Source organism: Xyrauchen texanus, chromosome 12, assembly GCF_025860055.1.
Source record: "Xyrauchen texanus isolate HMW12.3.18 chromosome 12, RBS_HiC_50CHRs, whole genome shotgun sequence".
Lineage (NCBI taxonomy): Eukaryota > Metazoa > Chordata > Actinopteri > Cypriniformes > Catostomidae > Xyrauchen > Xyrauchen texanus.
In genome coordinates, this window is record NC_068287.1 from 20,952,187 (window position 1) to 20,972,879 (window position 20,693).

At 37.3% G+C, this 20,693-nt stretch overlaps 1 protein-coding gene across 4 annotated transcripts in view; it reads left to right on the plus strand.

Annotated features, from left to right (window-relative positions):
* LOC127653168 (supervillin-like) overlaps positions 1-20,693 on the plus strand; it is a 41,621-nt gene that overhangs the window by 15,849 nt on the left and 5,079 nt on the right. For 3 of the 4 annotated variants that reach the window (XM_052139740.1, XM_052139742.1, XM_052139743.1), the window contains 18 exons: positions 725-786; positions 2,580-2,728; positions 4,575-4,809; positions 8,012-8,565; positions 8,887-8,968; positions 9,695-9,763; positions 10,975-11,049; positions 11,278-11,477; positions 11,609-11,763; positions 11,998-12,084; positions 13,459-13,595; positions 13,927-14,074; positions 14,176-14,321; positions 15,945-16,120; positions 17,666-17,816; positions 18,011-18,317; positions 18,499-18,708; positions 20,420-20,627. In XM_052139740.1, the coding sequence (XP_051995700.1) occupies positions 725-786; positions 2,580-2,728; positions 4,575-4,809; positions 8,012-8,565; positions 8,887-8,968; positions 9,695-9,763; positions 10,975-11,049; positions 11,278-11,477; positions 11,609-11,763; positions 11,998-12,084; positions 13,459-13,595; positions 13,927-14,074; positions 14,176-14,321; positions 15,945-16,120; positions 17,666-17,816; positions 18,011-18,317; positions 18,499-18,708; positions 20,420-20,627 (3,151 nt within the window). The remainder of the gene's footprint in view (positions 1-724; positions 787-2,579; positions 2,729-4,574; positions 4,810-8,011; positions 8,566-8,886; positions 8,969-9,694; positions 9,764-10,974; positions 11,050-11,277; positions 11,478-11,608; positions 11,764-11,997; positions 12,085-13,458; positions 13,596-13,926; positions 14,075-14,175; positions 14,322-15,944; positions 16,121-17,665; positions 17,817-18,010; positions 18,318-18,498; positions 18,709-20,419; positions 20,628-20,693) is intronic. The other variant, XM_052139741.1, reaches the window with a different exon arrangement.

The following is a 20,693-nucleotide window of genomic DNA, read 5'->3' on the forward strand; positions in this document are numbered from 1 at the left end:
TCCGCACTCTAACTCATATTTTTACACATGCATATATTATGGGTAAGTGGATACTGTTTATACTGTTGTTAACAGTTCAAATGACCTCACTTTTATAACTAGAGAGATATACTGAGTAGTATTATTGAAACTCCATGGAGTAATATATAATATAATATAATATAAGATTGCATCATCATCAGTCATTTACAGCCAGCTAATTCCTAAGAGTACAGTTATGATTTCTGCCTAAGTTCACACATGCCCTGTTCAATGTGAATTTGCTGGTCAAGAGACAATAGGACAACTGTGTGGGTGTGTGTATGTGTATTTGAGATCAGCAATAAATCTCCCAGCCAAATGCAGTTACCACAGGTGAAGAAAATATCCGCCAGGATGTTTGTGCATTTGACCAAGCACAGAGCGGTGTTAGGTGTTAGTGTGTGTGTGTGCATGTGAGAGAGAGAGAGAGAGAGAGAGAGAGAGAGGGGTGATGTCTAATATGTGTATAAGATTGTTAGTAATTTAATGATCTCACACAAAAAACGTCATTATGATCTAACGCAAATTAAATGTGTGTTTGTGTGTGTGTGTGTGTGTGTGTGTGTGCATATGCATAGTGATATAGAAATATATTAGAAATAACTCATGTATTTTTGTATTTTTGTAATGTAATGTGTTCATTTTGGCATGAGCTTGAGACACTTTTCCCCAGGTCATTTTGTATATTCTGTTTTTCTTGTAGTGGATGTAAAGACAGACGACAGAGCCAAGATGAGTGTAGCTGCCAAGATGTCTCTGTTTAAAGTAGGTGAAATTAGACCCCACCATATCTCTTGAGCAACTGCTGCAGCCTGAATAGAAAAAAGGTCATGGCCATGGATGGAATGGAAAAGCCCCTCAAAAGAACTCTTTATTGAACACACACACATACACATACACATACACAGTTTATGTGTTTATCTTTCTCTCTCTCCCTGTATATATAATATTATTATAATAACTATAGACCACACATCCACATATCAGTAACCATATGAATTAAGGCATGATTTAGTCCTTTTATGAAACTTTTTTTGTGGAGATGTCCTCATAAGGACTTTTGCCAGGTTTTTTAGTGATATTTTCAGAAAAACAATATCACAATCTTTGTGAACGCATGCACGCACGCACGCACACAGTTGTAGACTTTCCATAGACATAATGATTTTTATACTGTAAAAACTATAGATTCTGTCCCCTAAATCTAACATAACCCCTAAACCTAACCCTCACAAAAAACTTTCAGCATTTTTACATTTTCAATAAAACATAGTTTATTATGTTTTTTAAGCTATTTAAATTATGGGTACACTAGAAATGGCCCCATAAACTACATTTATAGCATAATACCCTTGTAATTACCAGTTTGTAACCTAAAAAATCAGCCTCGTAAACCACATAAACATGCCCCCACGCACACACACACGCACGCACACACACCTATCAAATAAGTATTTAATCTGCCAGAGTTTAATAATAGACAAAATATATGAACTGTGGAAACAATGAGATGTTGCTATCAAATATACATTACTTACCAGTAAACTTAATATTTCTTTTATGAACTTTTGTTTGACTAGTTAGTACAAGTTTTAGAGTACTCTCTCTCTCTTCATTCTGCTTCAATGTCTTTTTTCTTCTCTGTTCTTTTGGTCCATCTGTCTTTGGGTCGTAGATGGTAATAGGACACCAGAAGTGTTTGGTTACAACATGACCCACAGGGTTTTATTCGTTACTATGACTTCCTTACCCAGGCTGCCAGCCCAGGTTGTATTTTATTCATCCACTTGCTGATCCACTTCACCAAAGAGTGGAGAGAGAGATAGAGAGACATTCAATTAAAACTAAAAATAAAAAATTGGTTGGAAAGAAAAACTGTGTTTATACCCCATACTGATCAATCACTCAATGTTATACAGTATATACAGCAGTTCTAAAATACAGTCAGTTTGGACAAAATCCTTTGCATTAGATAACTAAATAAAATCAAACCAAGTGGAATCTGCAAACAAATAATGCTAAACCATTTTCTCAGAACTACATTTTATTTAGCCATTTTGTTTTCCGATTGCTTTTACCCAATTGGTCACAAGGTCATTTTTACAGTAGTGGATGTATGATGGTCAATCACTCTCAAGTTCACAGAGATGTCTTAGCAGAGCAAACAACAGGTATGCTATAGTTCATATTCCACTTAGTTTGACAACCAAAAAGTGCTCTAATACATTTCGTCTTAACTTTGAACAGCATATCTATTGTTCTATGATGTAAAACATCACACATTGTAAAAAGTCTACTTATGCTTTCATTCCTTAAAATAAATGCCATTTGGTCAGTGTCCACATTTTGGGGTCACCGAACCCTGTAGTATCAAATGTATACAGTGTTTCGAATTGAAGACACTTTAATGCAAATATTCAAATGACCCTTTAAACGCAGGAACTTCAGAAAAATATTCCATGATGAACTATTCCATTAAGTATGGCAATTATGCCCAACATTAGCTCCTTTACTTTCTTTGACTTTATTATGTCCATCTCTTTCTGTCCTGCCGTCAGGAGTTGGAGAAGACTGCTCTATCTGAAGCCTCATCCTTCCTCAAACCTCGCTCCAGTCATAGTTCGCATGGGCGCCGAGCTCGCCGTGGCAACGATCCTCGGGCATTCACTCAGCCAATCACCTTTGAGGAAACAGTGTTGGCAGTGAGGTGGGCAGGACTTCTTGATCAAACTAATTATCTTTAGCCTAACACTCTAGAGAAAAGTGCTATCCACAACTAATGCAACATTGCCATTATCACCATAAAGTAATTGTTCACACCAAAAATATACATTTTGTCATAATTTGCTCATCACTAAGTCTTCATGACTTTCTTCCATGAAACACAAAAGGAGAATTTTGAAGGAATATCTTGGCCACTGTTCTTCATATTATGAGCGAAAGGGAATTGGGGCTGTCAAGCTGTAAAATAACAACAACAAAAAAGCACCATAAAAGTAGTCTGTAGGACTTATATGGTGCTATACTCCAAGGCAATATGGTAGTTATTTACTGAAAAGCTTACATTCCACTGTAACCCTTAAGTCAAATATCCTCAGTAGGGCTGAAAGGATTAGTCGACGTGATCTACAACGTTGACAATAAAATAATCGTTGTCAAAAATGTTTTGTTGTCGAGTAGTCATTTGATCTCATTTAACTTAACATGAGATCACATTAAACTCTAATGATGACGCGTGAGAGCAGCACTGCACCTCGCACCTGACTAAGGAGAGGAAGAACACACAGCTCAAAGTCCAGATGCACTCCAATCCTTACAAACAGCTTTAGGTGATGCAGATCGCAAATTATACAAAATAAGTGAATATAGAAGCACTCTCATTGTGGAATAAGCGGAGCCGGAGCTCTTTAAAGGAAACACCCTGGATCTAAAATGCATGTATATTTAATGTGTTATAGCTTTATTAAAGTTCAAATAATACGGAAGCAGATCATGTAAATAACTACAAACTCCGAAACGGTCATTTTCCTGTGTGGTCAGCACCTCTTCTATGAGTTGTGTGAATGTCGCGATCTAAGGGGGAGAGATTGAAACTGCACACTCTGTCACGGGGATGCTCATCCCTTGAGTGTGCACGCTTGCTGCAGCTAGATTATAATATGATGGCTCACGACTTATTGAATCATAATATATGTCACTGTGTGTTTCTTATCGTGAAGAAAATTGGCAATGCACAGCTTTAGTAATACGAGATAGTTAGTTTTTGTTAAAGATGGATTGAAGTAAACAGAAAGGTGAGAGAGGTAGTCTTCTTCCCATTATACACTGCAACACTTATTTGTTTTGGCTTGTTTTCCAATATACATATCTAAAATTCCTTTAAAACAATGTACATTTTCTTTAGGAGCTATACTGCAGAAGAAAAAATTGTTATCTGAGAATGTTGAATATAATATTAAAAATACAAATATTTAAAAATATAAAAAAATCCTTTAAAAAAGATACAGCATATAAGATATTTAGACTTGCTTTTATATATAAGTATATTTTGTCTTTACTGCACTCGCAAAGTATAACCAAGTGAAAAAATACAATTCTATTCAAAATACACTTATATTTAAGATTTAAGATAAATCATGTTTTAAGGATTTTTAGACAATTTGAAATGGAACACCAGACAAAAACATTTGAAAACAATAGTATTAATTGCAGTGAATTTAAAATTGCACAAGAATTCAGCACAAGGTTAACAGCTAATGATTAATCGTTGCAATAATCACAGAATAGTTGAATAATTGTTCTAATAATCATTAGATTAACCAATTATCAAAATAATCGTTAGTTGCAGCCCTATTCCTCAATCACTTTCATTATATGAAAAAGAGAGGCCAGGATATAATAATAACAAAACATGAGGGTAAGTAAATAATTACAGAATTTGTATCTTTGGGTGAACTATTCCTTCAAGAAGTAACTCTAAATTTTTAACTCTTGTTCTTTTCCTGTTTCACCCTTATTCAGCTGCAAATCATAATGCCTTCTCTCCTCTCAAGTCCTCTGTCAGGTGACTCCCAGTGTCTGGAGGCTGAGCCTGTTGTGGAGGATGATGCTAGCTCTAAGCTGTCTATGAGTGAGAAACTGGCTCTCTTCAACAAACTGTCCCAGCCCATTTTGATAGCTGCGGAGAGTCCAATGGGAGACGGCGGCCCTCTAGAGGCGTCTGAGAGACGTAGGCAGAAAGGAGCACGGTACCGCACACAGCCCATCACTGTGGATGAGGTCAATTTGGTAAGTCTATTTGGCAGTGTTGTATAAAGTATCTATTTGTCAAACTTGTGTAAACGTAAAGATACCTTCATGGAAATTGACTCAAGTTAAAGTAGCTTATGAGCAAATGACTTAAGTAATAGTATTAAAGTAACTTATATTAAATGTACTTAAGTATCAGAAGTATAGGTAAACTGCATAAATTACAGAACAGTTCATTAAACCCATGGCAACTTATTTGGTTGGTGGTGTTCATCATTTATTCGCCCTCATGCCATCCCAGATGTTTATGACTTTCTTTCATCTGCAGAACACATACAAAGATTTTAGAAGAACATTTCAGCTCTATAAGTTAATTCAATGCAAGTGAATGGTGGCCAGACAAGGGAGAGAATGACAAAGATGCTTCACTAGACATTTCCACATAAACTCAGCAACAAAAAAAAAGTCCTCTCCCTTTCAACTGCTTTTATTCTCAGCAAACTTAACATGTGTAAATATTTGTATGAACATAAAAAGATTCAACAAGTAAGATATAAACTGAACAAGTTTCACAGACATGTGACAAACAGAAATTGAATAATGTGTCCCTGAACAAATTGGGGGTCAAAAGTCAAAAGTCAAAAGTAACAGTCAGTATCTTGTGTGGCCACCAGCTGCATTAAGTACTGCAGTGCATCTCCTCCTCACGGACTGCACCAGATTTGCCAGTTCTTGCTGCAATGTTACCCCACTCTTCCACCAAGACACTTGCAAGCTCCCGGACATTTCTATGGGGGAATGACCCTAGCCCTCACCCTCCGATCCAACAGGTCTCAGATGTGCTCAATGGGATTGAGATCTGGGCTCTTTGCTGGCCATGGCAGGACATTCCTTTCTTGTAGGAAATCACTCAGAGAACGAGCAGTATGGCTGGTGGCATTGTCATGCTGGAGGGTCATGTCAGGATGAGCCTGCAGGAGGGGTGCCACATGAGGGAGGAGGAAATATTCCCTGTAACGCACAGCATTGAGATTGCCTGCAATGACAACAAGCTCAGTCCGATGATGCAGTGACACACCACCACAGACCATGACGAACCCTCTACCTCCAAATTAATCCCGCTCCAGTGTACAGGCCTCGGTGTAACGCTCATTCATTTGATGATAAATGGGAGTCCGACCATCACCCCTGGTGAGACACAACTGCGACTCATCAGTGAATAGGACTTTTTGCCAATCCTGTCTAGTCCAGTGAAGGTGGGTTTGTGCCCATTGTTGCCGGTGATGTCTGGTAATGTCCTGCCTTACAACAGGCCTACAAGCCCTCAGCCCAGCCTCTCTCAGCCTATTGCGGACAGTCTGAGCACTGATGGAGGGATTGTGCATTCCTGGTGTAACTCGGGCAGTTGTTGTTGCCATCCTGTACCTGTCCCTCAGGTGTGATATTCGGATGTACCGATCCTGTGCAGGTGTTGTTACATGTGGTCTGCCACTGCGAGGACGATCAGCTGTCCTTCCTGTCTCCCTGTAGCACTGTCTTTGGCGTCTCACAATACGGATATTGCAAATTATTGCCCTGGCCACATCTGCAGTCCTCATGCCTCCATGCAGCATGCCTAAGGCACGTTCACATAGATGAGCAGGGACCCTGGGCATCTTTCTTTTGGTGTTTTTCAGAGTCAGTAGAAAGGTCTCTTTAGTGTCCTAAGTTTTTATAACTGTGACCTTAATTGCCTACCATCTATAAACTGTTAGTTTCTTAATCCACAGGTGCATGTTCATGAATTGTTTATGGTTAATTGAACAAGCATGGAAAACACTGTTTAAACACTTTGCAAGAAAGATCTGTAAAGTTATTTGTATTTTTACAAAATTATCTTTAAAATACAGTGTCCTGAAAAAGGGACATTCTTTTTTTGCTGAGTTAATTTGCACTTTGTTACTATACACCTCTGATATTTGGTGTGTAATCTCTACGCACCATTTGTGATGAAACGGTTTAAACCTGTTAACATTCACGTGAGCGTCCACACTCTGATGCATTCTTCAGGTCATTGATTATGTAGGGTGCACAAATCAGGGTCTGTTACATGTGTTATCTAGTGACCCTGTGGAAAAGACCAGCTTAGACATTGAATTTTATGCTGGTCCAGGCTTGTTGGAGCTGGTCTAGGTGCTGAAACAGCATTAGCCATGCTAGTTCATCCAAAAATGAAAATGATCTCATAATTTACTTACCTTCATGCCATCCCAGATAAGTATAACTTTCGTCATACACAAACGAAGATTTTTAGAAGAACATCTCATCTCTGTATGTCCATACAATGAGAGTGATTGGATACCAGAACTCCAAAAGCTCCAAAAATCAGATTAAGTCAGTATAAAAGTAATCCATAAATGATCCAAAGTAAAGACCAACTCTTTTTTCACTTTACACTCCTTTTTCACTTTATATCTTGACAGCTGTCTCTTTGGCTATCATGATTTCAAGCTTGATTACACTTCCTTTAGAGCCATCTATTGATCTGCACATGCGTAAACCACTAGGAAATGTAATCAAGCTTGAAATCATGATCATGCCTAGAGACTACAATGACAAGATGTACAGTGAAAAAGGAGTTACATTTTAGTCTGTTCTCACCCAAAACCAACTGGAGACGTGGATTAAACCACTCAAGTTTTGTGCTGCCTTTATGCGCTTTTGGTAGCTTCAAATATTTGGTCACCATTCACCTACAGAGTTGAAATATTCTTCTAAAAATATTTGTTTGTGTTCAGCAGAAGAAAGAAAGTCAAACACATATGGGATGATATTAGTTTGAGTAAATGATGAGATAATTTTCATTTTGGGGTGAACTATCCCTTTAACTAGTGAAGCTGACTGACCAACATGCCCAGTAAAAAAAATCGAATTTATTTCTTCTAGACACAAATGAGATGAAATGTAGAACAAATTGCTTTACTTTATCTTAAGTGTCATGCTTCTCAGATGTTTCTCCTGAGTAAATGCCTCCAAATAAGTTTGTACCATCCTTTGTAATTTGATAGCACTACAAATTACAAATCTTAATGTCAACTATTGTCTCATTTTTGTTCCAGTACTTAAACTTCAGAAACACTGGTCTTTTTTTCAGTCTGTGACTATTTAAAAAAATTAATAATTAGGGACTGACTTCAAGTTCTAGAGAACTTGCCATTTGGTTCTTTCAGAGATTTTATAAACCCTTTCTTCCATTTTTTAGCTTCAGACAGGGCCTGTTCAGCTTCCTCATCTTCATCTGTCACCTCATCTCTCTGACCGACAACAGGCTCTGTCCATCAATCTGAAGCCCAGTGAAGTGCGTCTTTCTGGGCTGAGCTCCTCACAGGAGTGGGGTTCCTCCAGTGAACTCACTGCACCTAATCTGAACCCTACAGAGAACAAAAACCCTCAGAATGCTCTGATGCGAGGCACTGAGATTAAAGGCATCTTGAAAAAGAGTTCTTCAGAGGGAGTGGTGTGGAGGAGTGAATCTAAGTACAGGGATGACCTGAATGGACATGGACTGGAGCATAATGGGGGAGAGAGGAGAGAGAGACTACGAGAGAGGAGAGTACAAGAGGTTAAAGAGGAGAGGTACATGTCAGCTTCATCAGTGGATTCATCTCTAGCTCCACTCTCCAGCGCTCCCTGGAGGCAGAGAGCAAGGAAGGATGCCTCTACTTCCTCTATGAAAACAGGAAGGGAAGGATGCCTATCGTTATCAGAAGTCCTGCATACTACAGTACACAGCAGCAATGAAGCCATCACTCAAAGGTTCTGTCTTTCACTGTGTCACTCTTTCTGTTTCTCTCCATGTTCATTTGTCATGTCTTAATTGGCCCTGGGCCAATTGGCGCACTTGATGTCAACTTTCGGTCTCAACGCATTCATTTACATGTGTCCATGAAATCCTCACTATAGTGCCATGCAAATGCAAAACGCAGTAACTTCACATTTTTGTAATCCAGTAGCTTTTTGTTAGCTTTTTACAGTGCATGTCATTAAAGAAACGGTCCTCAGTCACAGCCTCATTTTCAAAGATTATATTAAGGTATTTTGTATGAACATAATAACAAGTGAACATCCTTTTTTTAGACTGATGGACTCTAGAGATACTGAGGAAGAGGAGAAGAAGACAGAGGCAAAGTGCAATATCACGCTAAGCATTGGGCCACAGGTTTGTGTTTAAGTCTGTGTTGCAATGAGAGTTAAAGAGAACTCTTATTGCATTGTGCTAAAGAGACATAAAATACCAACGCTAGGGAATGTTGAATAGGTATTTGGTGGGTGTTTTGTGTTAATAAATGCATATGTGCATGTGTTTGTGGTTAAATGTACATGACAGTGCAGTTTATAACAGGTTTTACTTCCTCCAATCTTTCCTAAATGTCTGTATCCGCACTTGTTTCCTCACTGCCCATGCAGGATGAGTCTGACAGTGCTGAGGTGGTGGTGGCGTAGTGGCTAAAGCACAGGGCTGTTAATCAGATGGTCCTTGGTTTGAACCCCACGGCCACCACCATTGTGTCCTTGAGCAAGGCACTTAACTCCAAGTTGCTCCGGGGGGATTGTCCCTGTAATAATTGCACTGTAAGTCGCTTTGGATAAAAGCGTCTGCCAAATGCATAAATGTAAATGTAAATGTAAATGCTGTTGGATCTACACCCCAAACTCAATGCTGGGTAAGAATACTGTCTGTGGTTTCTGCAGGGTTGTGTGCAAGTGTGTAAATCACTGTCAATTGACCATAGTGACCATCTACTGTTGTTTTTCAGTCTTTCATACGTTGTGTGTGTTGGAGTGAGAGATTTCATTAGTGAATGTACTTTGTGTTTAGATTGTTCATTCTGGATGTTTACCAGCATGTCCTCTCCTCTCCTCTCCTCTCCTCTCCTCTCCTCAGGAGCCTGTGTTCTCCTCTGTGTATTCTCGTTCTAGCTCCACACCTCAGTATGTGATGTTTTTCAATGAGGTGAGCATATTATGGTGTGTATGTGTGTTTGTGTTTGCTTGTGAGCATCTGTTTGTGTTCATATCAAATGTTTAGTTTGCACTCTTCAGAATGTGACTGAATGTGTTGGATGTATCATTAGAGGACTTATACTGCATGCGTTATTCACACAACATTGGTTCCTATGTTTTATTGTAATGTGTCACAATTTTTCAATTGTCTCACTTGCAGTGTTGGGTAAGTTACTAAAACATAGTAATCCACTAAATTACAAATGATTTATTTAATAAAATTACTTTGATAATTATTCCAATGAAAAAGTAATCACATTACTAATTATTTTACTTTTAAAGTAATTTACTTTCTAAAACACTTTTCCGCTCAACAAATTCAAAATAATGTCTATATTTATTTTTAGTTAATTGTTAGACAAAAGTCATACACTCAACATCTCACATTTCTCCTTCACTATGACTCCTTACAGGACTATAAATCATGTATTCTACATAAATTATTTATTAGTAATAAGCATAACCCTATAATGTACTTGAAAGTAATTAAATTAATTCAAAGTCAGTAACTGTAATCTGATTACAAGAATTTAAAATTGTATGCGTTACACCACTTTTTTGACTTTGTAATTAGATTACACCCAACACTGCTCCCTTGTCATATTACAATCCTTTTTTTCTTAAAGCGAGTGTTTGAGCCATACATTGCACACTTTACTGTCTTTATGGCATGGTCATGTACACTACTCATGTAACAGTCAAAAGTTTGGACAGACTTGAATACATTTTTGTTTCTAATGATCTTAAAAACCTTTTGATGTATGGGCTTATTCCTAAATGCTAATGAGTTGGACAATATAATGAAGAAAAAAAAAAATCTTTAAACAAGTGTCCAACATACATGGGAACTCCTTAAATGCTGTTTAAAAATCAGTCATGGGGCACCTCATGAAGTTGAATGAGAGAATGCCCGCTTTAAAGAAGCTAAACAACTGTATAAGATGTTGTGTGTTTTCATTGTTTTGATTACTATTATTCTAAAACGTTGAGCATAGTAATTATATATATATATATATATATATATATATATATATATATATAAAAGAATAGTAGGTGTTTTCAAACTTTTGATTGGTAGTGTATGATTTGGTTTGTGCCAGTTTGTGAAATTGCCATTATTATCCATAATACATCTGCCTCTTCCTCTAACTTCCCTTTTAGAGGAGTCTCTCTTATGAAGCTCAGGAGGTTTCCTCACCAACTCAAACCCAATCACAGGTGAAGGGCAAAGTAAAGGTAACATTAAGATACACTCATATGTTTTTCTTTCATGGTTGGGACTTTCTATAGACTTCTATTGTTTGTATACTGAGCTAATGGTATTTTCTGTCCCTTAACCATACCCTTACAGAAATCCAGCCCTCACAGAAACCTTCCCTTCCTGTTTTCTTTGTAGGGACTTCAGATTTTACTGTCCTCTGCTTTGGCATGCATACTTGACCCCTATATTCTCTGTTATTTCAGGCAAGCTGTGAGGAGGAAGACTCTCCCAAATTCGTTCTTACAGCAACACAAACAATCTGTTGCAATAATGTCCAAGAGAATCTGCAGTTTGATACTGAGATTGTCATGACCTCTGAAACCTCTTCACTGTCAGTGTGTCAGACCAGTGGAGGAGACACAAAGCCTGACCTGAGCACGCTCTGTCAAACAAACACTCCAATGTAAACCAGCTTTTGTGTGTAAATGACATCTGGCTGTAAATGTATGACATTGCCACATATTATTTGTGATTGCATACAGGTTTAATGCTCTCTCTCTCTCTCTCTCTCTCTCTCTCTCTCTCTGTCTTTAGATTGAGCTCAGCTGTAGCCGAGCACAGGCGATCAGTACGTCCATCCCGTAGGACTCAGGGTTCAAGGAATCCATTACGTGCTCTTGCTGCTCGAGAAGATATCCAACAGGATTTCATGCAGCCTGAAGTCCACAGTGAAATGGAGACTAACAGGGGTCAGTCAGTCAGTTATCCAATAAATTGTTTCAAAAATTTTGAAAGACAAATTGATCCAAAACAAAAAAAGACTTCCTAAATTTAAAACTACTACATAAAGTATACAGATTGAGAATAAAATTTGTGCTTGTCGCTGTTCATCCTTCTCCATCCTTCGTTGATATGTCTTTTACTTATCAGCCTTCCTCATCAGAAGTTACTTACATTTGATCTTTTTTATCTTTTTCTCAAAGCTATGAAAAATCCGAACTGCACCTCCTCTGAAAAAGTGAGCAGACCCACAGTGCCATACAACAAACTCATGCTCATACATGTTAAAGGTACGATATATATCTTTTCTATCTATCTTATCTATAGGTTGCAGATTACAAGAGTTTGTGTTTTATTTATTTAATTATTTATTTATTTGTTTACCTATATTTTTAGAAGACTGAAAATGCTAACATTATTTTCACCATAGAAGTTTTAAAGAGTTAGTTCACCCAAAAATGAAAATTCTCTCTCTCTGATTATTTACTCACCCTCATGCCATCCCAGATGTGCATGACTTTCTTTTTCTGCTGAATACAAACAAAGATTTTTAGAGGAATATCTCAGCTCTGTAGGTCCATACAATGCAAGTGAATGGTGATGAGAACTCCATTAGCTCCAAAAAGGAGATAAAGTCAATATAAAAGTAATCCATTAGACTACAGATGTTTAATCACTGCCTTCTGAAGCTGTCCAGTTGGTCCATCTTGTCATTGCAGTCTCTAGGCATGATCATGATTACAAGCTCAATTACACTTCCTAGTGCTTGACACATGCGCATAATGCTAGATGGCGCTATGGGATGTGTAATCAAGCTTGAAATCATGATCGCCAAGGAGACTGCTGTCAAGATGTACAATGAAAAATGTGATATATTTTGCTCTGTTCTCAACCAAAACCAAATGGATTGCATCAGCAGACATGGATCTAACCACTGGAGTCTTATGGATTACTTTTATGCTGACACTATCTCCTCTTTGGAGCTTTTGGAGTTTTGGTCACCATTCACTTGCATTGTTTGGACCCACAGAGCTGAGATATTCCTCTAAAAATCTTTGTTTGTTTTGTCAGAAGAAAGAAAGTCCTACTAATGAGAGAATTTTCAATATTATTTTAAAGAGCTATCAAATTCACTTAAAGGAATAGTTCATCCAAAAATTAAAATTCTGTCATTCACTCACCCTCATGTGTTCACACGAGAACTTGCATTGTTTTTAGTGCTAAACAGTTCTCGCATGAAAATGCAAATAACGATTTAACAAGCTTCTCTCATAGTGCTCATGAACTCAATGAACATTAAAATGTTAACTTTAAAATTATTTAAATTTTGGGTTATTTCTCATTAAAACTGGTTGTATGCCTTCATAAGAATTGGAATATGACACACAAGTCACATGAACAACTTTTATGATAATTTTAGTGCTTTTTTAAACTTTGAAGTGAGGCACTATCCAGTGCCATTGTGCTAAAAAGACAGACCGGAATATTAATTAGAAAGAATTTGCATAAGAAAGAGAGTTATTCAGGTTTTGAAGTTATTACACATTATTAAACAAGTGTAACCAAAGTTTATGGTCCATGCTTAGAAGCTTCCCTACATTCTTGTTGCCAGCATGTGCTTGTAGGTTATGGAGTACTGTACAGTATGTGCTGTCTGTGTCCAGGATGGAGTCAGGTACAGGTGCGGTTAGTGGAGCCGGTGGCGCGGTCTCTTAACAGTGGTGACTGTTTTCTGCTGGTCACACCCTCACACTGCTTTCTCTGGACTGGCAAATTGTCCAACACCATTGAGAGAGAAAAGGTACCTCAGTTTAAACAGTAACTGTGCTGTTCCAATTTGACTCAGTACAATAATGTTTGCAATATAAAAGGACAAGCAATCTGGACACCCTTAATTAAATAATATTGGGTGTGAAAATATGAAAATGATTGAAATCTGAAACACTAAAAAACGAGGTTGCTTATTCCCAAATATAAAATGTAGCTTTAATTTAGAAGTTCTTTTTCTAAACTTATTCAGTACTGTATTTTATCATTGTGTTATCTAGCATGCACTTTTGGTATTGGTGTGATATATTCAGAATTAGTTTTGGGTTTTTAGTAACAGGATACTGACTGGCGGTTTGTTTCAGGCATCAGAAATGGCCTCATTTATTGTGACCCAGAGGGATCTTGGTTGTCAGGCAACAGGTGTCATTCATCTGGATGAAGGTGTAAATACAGACAGTCTGCAGGCAGCAGAGTTCTGGAAACTTCTTGGGGGACAGACACAGTACAAAGGCAATTGTTGAACATAACTATACACTATTTATCTATCAAAATCGTATTGATTTATATGAAACTGCTTAAAAACACACTGTGTGTGGGTTTTCTCTCTGCAGGTCCAGATAGTGCTGATGATGATGAGCTCTATGAGAAAGCCATATCAGAGTCTAACTGTATTTATAGACTGCAGGGAGACAGGCTCCGGCCCCATGAGCTGGGTTGGGCCTCCATACCACACCTTTCTCTTCTGGACTCCTCCCAGGTCCTTGTCTCAGTCTATACTATTAAAGAAAGCTTGGTCACATTTTATAGTACAGTGTTAATGCCCATGTAATTGCAAGTAATTAGTACTACTGAGTAATACTAATTAAATGTATACTGATATATCGGTTTTACAGATTAATTGGTGCCAATAGTAGCTTTTTGGAAGTATAGGTTATCGTCAAAAATAGTTTTTTATTCCTCCGTGTTCCTCTTTGACCAGTGCTGGAGGAGTCTACAGAACAGCTTGGCTCTACAGTATAAAAGCGGTCTCTGATGAAATAAAAACAATCACCTTAACATTGACAAAGTCATCCATGTTTTATCCTCAAAATGAATATTTTGTTATTGTGATTAGATAATCAAGTGCTCTAAATTGAAGCGAGGGCATGCAAAGAAAAATGAGACTATATGGAAATGTGCCTCCTCAGCACATACATTGTGTCTCCAACTATTATTCACCATATCTTGTGAATAATAATAAACCTTATTTCTCATTAAACCTTATCTGGTGAAATATATATATATATATACAAAACACTTCATCTGGTGAAAATATAGGCTATACAATTTTTACTTGGTAAAAGTATACCAAGTATACCAGTATATTAAAAAAACTGTTGCTGTGTGTTTCGGGCTTGTTTATAGTTAAATGTCTGAAGCTGCGCACCAAATTGTTTTCTGATTATTATTGGAATTTTGTTTGAACAATAAACTGCATGCAGGATTTTGCATGCAGGACTGTTGTTGCCTCTGTGTCTGTATCAGTAACAATAAGGAAATACTAAGAAAAGGCTTTGACATTCTATAAATAGATTTTAAAAGCAATCGGCCGATTAGTTATCATATCAGCAAAATCCACTATCAGTCAACCTCTAATGCTAATGAATAAAAAATACTTAATATGTAAGTGGGTAATAGAATAAATGTGTCTATGGACTTTTTGTTTTATCAACATCAAATTTAAGGAAAAATGTGCATGCATGTTAAAGGACAACTGTATATTATAGGTGCTGTAACTGGTTACAAATGGTGAATAAGCATTTCATCATTTGCAATCACGTTTTGACATGTTGGTTTTAGATGATCTTAAAGTATGAATATTCTCTCAATAATATGAGGTAATGAAAGCTGCATGCACAATAATTATAAAATAATTAGCAAAATGCTGTTAAAATAGTTTTAGGTTAAAGAAAAGAATGTCACACTGGATGACATGTCAACTTGTCAACTACACAAATATTTTGTTTAACACCTTGTGATTACACATTGTTATTGTTATTGTAATTATGGATTACAGTATATAAATTTGATTAATCCAAAATATAATTCTTAGTTTTGGTTGGATGTGCCTGTCATACCAAATACCATAAACTGTACATTAAGACATTTATGACAATACTGCATTTAATACTGCATCATTGTTGTGGACAGGGGCGGACTGGCCAAAGGGAGAACCGGGATAAGCTGCGAAATGTGGCTGAACGGGCCACAAAATAGCACCACAATGTGCCAAAGGGGACCGTGAAATGCACCTACCACACTGATTTCTCTTCCCAGTCCGCCCTTGGTTGTGGGTATTGAGTGAAATTAAATTACAGTGCTTTTCCCATTTCTGTTTCAGACGCTACTGTTTGACTTTGGCAGTGAGCTCTATTTGTGGCATGGGAAAGACGTTTGCCCCAGCGAGAGGAAACTGGCTCTGCAGCTGGCTCAGCAGGTTTGGGATGGAGCATATGACTACAGCAACTGCAGAATCAACCCTCTGGATCCCTCTGCTGGCAATGCGTATATTCACAAGTGGGTGCACTGTAATTACCATATTTTACATACAAATAAGCCAGGCATAACCTTGAAATAAGCATATACAGTATATATATTACAATTACACTTTTTTTAATATTGAATGAGTACATAACTACATATGCATTTCCTGAAGGAATAGCAGAGCTTGCAAGGCAACAAGTGAATAGTGTTTTAGGTAAGTTTAGGATTTAGGATTTGGGTCGGTGTAAATTCTGTCCACTGGCCAATTGTTTAGTATCGTTTAATAGAAAACTTTTCAAATATTTTAATGATATAGATTAAGATAAATGATGAGACTATCAGCCCAAGAAACTACTGAAAAATAAAAAAAAATCTTCTTATTTCTCCTGATTTTACATGATATACTGTGAAAATTAGCTAGCTCTGAAAAAAATACTTTTTTTGTTCTCAAGCATGTCACCTCTAACTGAGTAAATAAAATTGATACAACAAAGCATTACAAAAATAAATTATCCTAGTTTCCAAAAATGTCCCCAAGTGTCCAAAACCTCTCCAAACAAAAAACAAACAAAACATAATAATTTTACATAAGAACTAATTACACATGCAAATACAACAATGACTAAAGGTATGCTCTCTCTCCAAAGCATGCAGGTTGAGTAACAAGATCTCTTTCAGTTCCATTCTTTGTCATTTGAGACATCTTTGAGTCTGTGTCATGTATTTGGTGCCATCTCCTGGTGGCCATATGTAATTAGAGTGTGCGATTCTCTCTGCCCATATTTGGATGACTTCCACCTCGGGTTGCAGCGATTTGAATCATAATAAGATTAGTTTAGCATTCCATGACGCTGTGCACATTGTACTTTGTAGATTATGTACTGATCTATGCATCCGATTACATTTTGTGTGGGATCTTGTTAACGAGAAGCTCCTCCTCTATGTAATGGTATGTGATATTTTATGTTCTGTTTATTTGTTAAGTTATAATTGAAAATGCAGCTTAAAAGCAACACCTGTTTACATGTAACATGTAAAGACATGCACTTAGCTATTATTCACTATATTTTTGTCTGTGTGTAAGAAAAATAGGCTGGTTGTATTCTACTCTTTGAGAGCTTTACAACAACCTAAGCCACATGGCTAATTGATCAGTTTATTGTTTTTACTGATTGCAATAATATGTGCAGTGCAATTGTTTTTAATAAATTATCAAAATGGAACACTTGTAATTTGTCTGAAAATTTCAAAATACTAGTTCAGTTTTGGTCATAATGCCTACATGTACTGTAAATTACAGCTTCTAAGCTTTAAAATGATACCATGTTGGTCAAGATTGTAATTAATAGTATTTTGATGATTTTTTTTTCTCTGGGCTTAAAGGGTTAATAATTTAATGGTTGTTAATTAGGGTTATTGCAGTGTTCCACTAGCCAAATGTTTGAATGTTCGAGGAATATCAATTCAGTGATTCAGTATTTTTTAATAGAAGCAGCCTATGTAACAAGAGCATATCTTTTCAGGTTATAGTTTGTAATAAAAAAGAAATAAAAGTTGTTTGTGCATGTATGTGTTCAGGCAGGGGATTGGGCGGCCAGCCTGGGCTCTTTTTGGCCGTGTGTTTGAACAAAATGAGACTGCACTGTTCAAAGAAAAGTTTGCTAACTCATTTGAACAGACAAAAGTGAATAAGAACCACAATGGACTCTTAATTCAAGAGGAAGTGCAGGTGAGTGACATTCATATCCATATGTTTTCCATATAGCTTGTTATATAATATTATATATTTTACAGTTTTTCTGTCCTCTTTCATTTTTTGAAGTTTTAAGTGTTTCATATACTTATGTGCAATAATGATCAGTTTACTATTAAGTCTATTTCACGTTTGATTTATTTTATACCTTTGACTTGATTTTGGTTCAGTCCCCTTTGCTCAGAACCTCTTCAGAAACAATGCTTGTTGAACAGTGGTCATGTGATGCCAAAGCTCTCTTTGGTGGAGTCTGTCTCTCAGGAGTGTCACAAATAGTTCTGGATGGTGTGGACGTACAAAGAGGACGTGACCTGGTCATGTTGAGTGACGGTCGACAGGCGGAGTTACGTACTCTTGCCATAAAAATGTGGCTTATTTCAGAGGGTGAAGAGTGTGAGGTTGCCCCAGAGAGCATTGGACAGTTTCATGAGGGCAACACATATGCTATATGCTGGATGTACAGCCTCACGACCATGGGTGAGTAAGTGTGTGTAAGAGCGTGTGTAAGAGTGTGTGTATTTTTTTTAATGTATTTTATGTACTTGAAAATTCAAAAGCTTTTGATATGTATACAACTGATTAAAATATACATTTGAATAAATAAAAGTTTTTAAGCAATCTTAATTTTAAATCAGTTAATTTTCTTTGTCATTTACAGTTGATCAGATGACAAAAGAGCAGAAAAGATCTGCACTTTTCATCTGGAAGGGCCATCACTCAAATATCAGTGGGCAGGACTTGTCACCCACACTAACCAATCAGTGTAGTTCTCAAGTCTTTGTAACAGAAGGAGAGGAGCCACCCTGTTTTCTGCAACTGTTCCAGGGAGGAATGGTCATTTACAGACGACACAGCAGTAGAGATACCGGTTTGTTTATAGTTGTATCTATGTTATTTGCTATGAGAATATCTCTGTAGTTCATATGAAGCAACTTGTTAACAATGTATTTTTTTTACTAAATGTGAAAGTGTTTAAGTCATGTTAACCCCAGACCTAATTTTTCTCATAATTTGAAAGATTCTTTTCTAAAAAATTCCAGAGGCAACCAGATATGTCTATAAGGTAACCTTGCGGTTACCTAAACTCTTGTGAGAGCCGCATGCTCTGTTTGCAATGTGCTTATTGTGTTAATTTGGAGTATAACCCTAAACCTAACCCTACACCTCCACCTACGCCTACCACTGAACCTAACCCTAAAACCTATACCTACACCAACCCCAACCCCAACCACTAAACCTAACCCTAAAACCTACACCTACACCTAAACCCTACACCTACACCAACCCCTACCCCTAAACGTAACCCTAAACCCTAACACTAAAGGCCAAAGTATATTTTGGGTGTCCATGCTGCGGATCCCTTCACACACAATATGTGTGATGCAAATTGCGTCATCAGCACAGCCGCACAATTTGACAGTGCGCCACCTAGATTTCCTTGACTCGTGCGTGCGGTCCTCATCTGTGTGTGTCGTCTGCGAAATTTAGCCCGAAACCTAACCTTAGTAACAGTATATGCAACTCTCGTGAGACTGGCATCTGGACGGTTACCTTCTAGACACCCATGGTGGAATTAGTGGGGATGGACAATACCACTTATTTTCTTTTTGATCCGATACCAATGATTTCAAGTCCAATATCACCGATACCGATACCAGTACCGATACTTCTATAAATATTGTTCTATTTTTTTTGGGATAAAATGGGTAATTTAAAATAAGATTTTTAGTCATAATATTTTTGTTTTACCTTTGTGAGCCTAAGCAGAATATTATTAGAGTTCTGTTTTGTTTACTATTATAAAATTAACCATGGTTTCACTACTGTAAAAAAGTTAAATAAAAGTTGTTTGACTATAAGAAAGGAAGCTGTGGTCCGGTAGCAGTGGTGTAGTGGTGAAGTGGTGGGCATACTGTGAATCTATGAAAGAGTCTTTTTAACTTTTTAGATTGAAAAGGTTATGGGTCAAAATACTACTCGTTATTCTGGCGGCCACATGTTTCACTTATTTCAGGTGGGCATATGCAAAATCCTAAGAAAAATAGGTGGGCATATGGCATATGCCTGCGTATGCCCTAGACTACACAAGCAAAGCTGTTTCACTTATTTTCTATCATTACCTCTACAATGCACTGATCCCTCTTGTTTGAACAAGCCTTGTGATGGCGCAAGTGCTTGTCTGCTTGTATCTTTCACCATGCATGTTAAGCTGAACAGAAGATGAAATAGTTCCCATCTGCACAAGTATTTGCTAATATAGCCTAGTCATTTATATTTCACTCTGAAGCTTATGATTAGTGTTCATGTTCATGGTAACCAAATAATAATATCCCTAGTTTAAAATAGTTTTTTTTTTTAGAATCAATATTTTTGTGTGAGGATCGATATTTATATGATACAACATCAGCATCGGAAGTATTGATACTTTAGGATCGATCTGCCCATACCTCGGAGTTAGCCTTCTAAGTTGGCCTATAAATTGTCATCATGACTGAATGGCTTCTCACCCAAACTACAATACTAGTATATCACTAAAGTCTGATGTAATTTTTCAGAGCAATCTTTGGTATTTATTTCAGGAGGCTGGCGTCTGTTCTGTGTGAGAGGTGATGTGCCAGTGGAGGGCAGTCTGTTGGAGGTTGAATGCTCCTGCTCCAGTCTGAGGTCTCGTGGCTCTCTGCTCTTGCTGAACAGCCAAAAGGGGGTGTTGTACCTGTGGCATGGCTGCAAAGCCCACACCAGAACCCGCCAGGTGGCCAAGCAGACCATCCAACGCCTAACACAAATGTAGGAATTAGATCACACAAATTACTTTTGACATCCACTTGAGAATCAGTTACAGATTTGTAATAA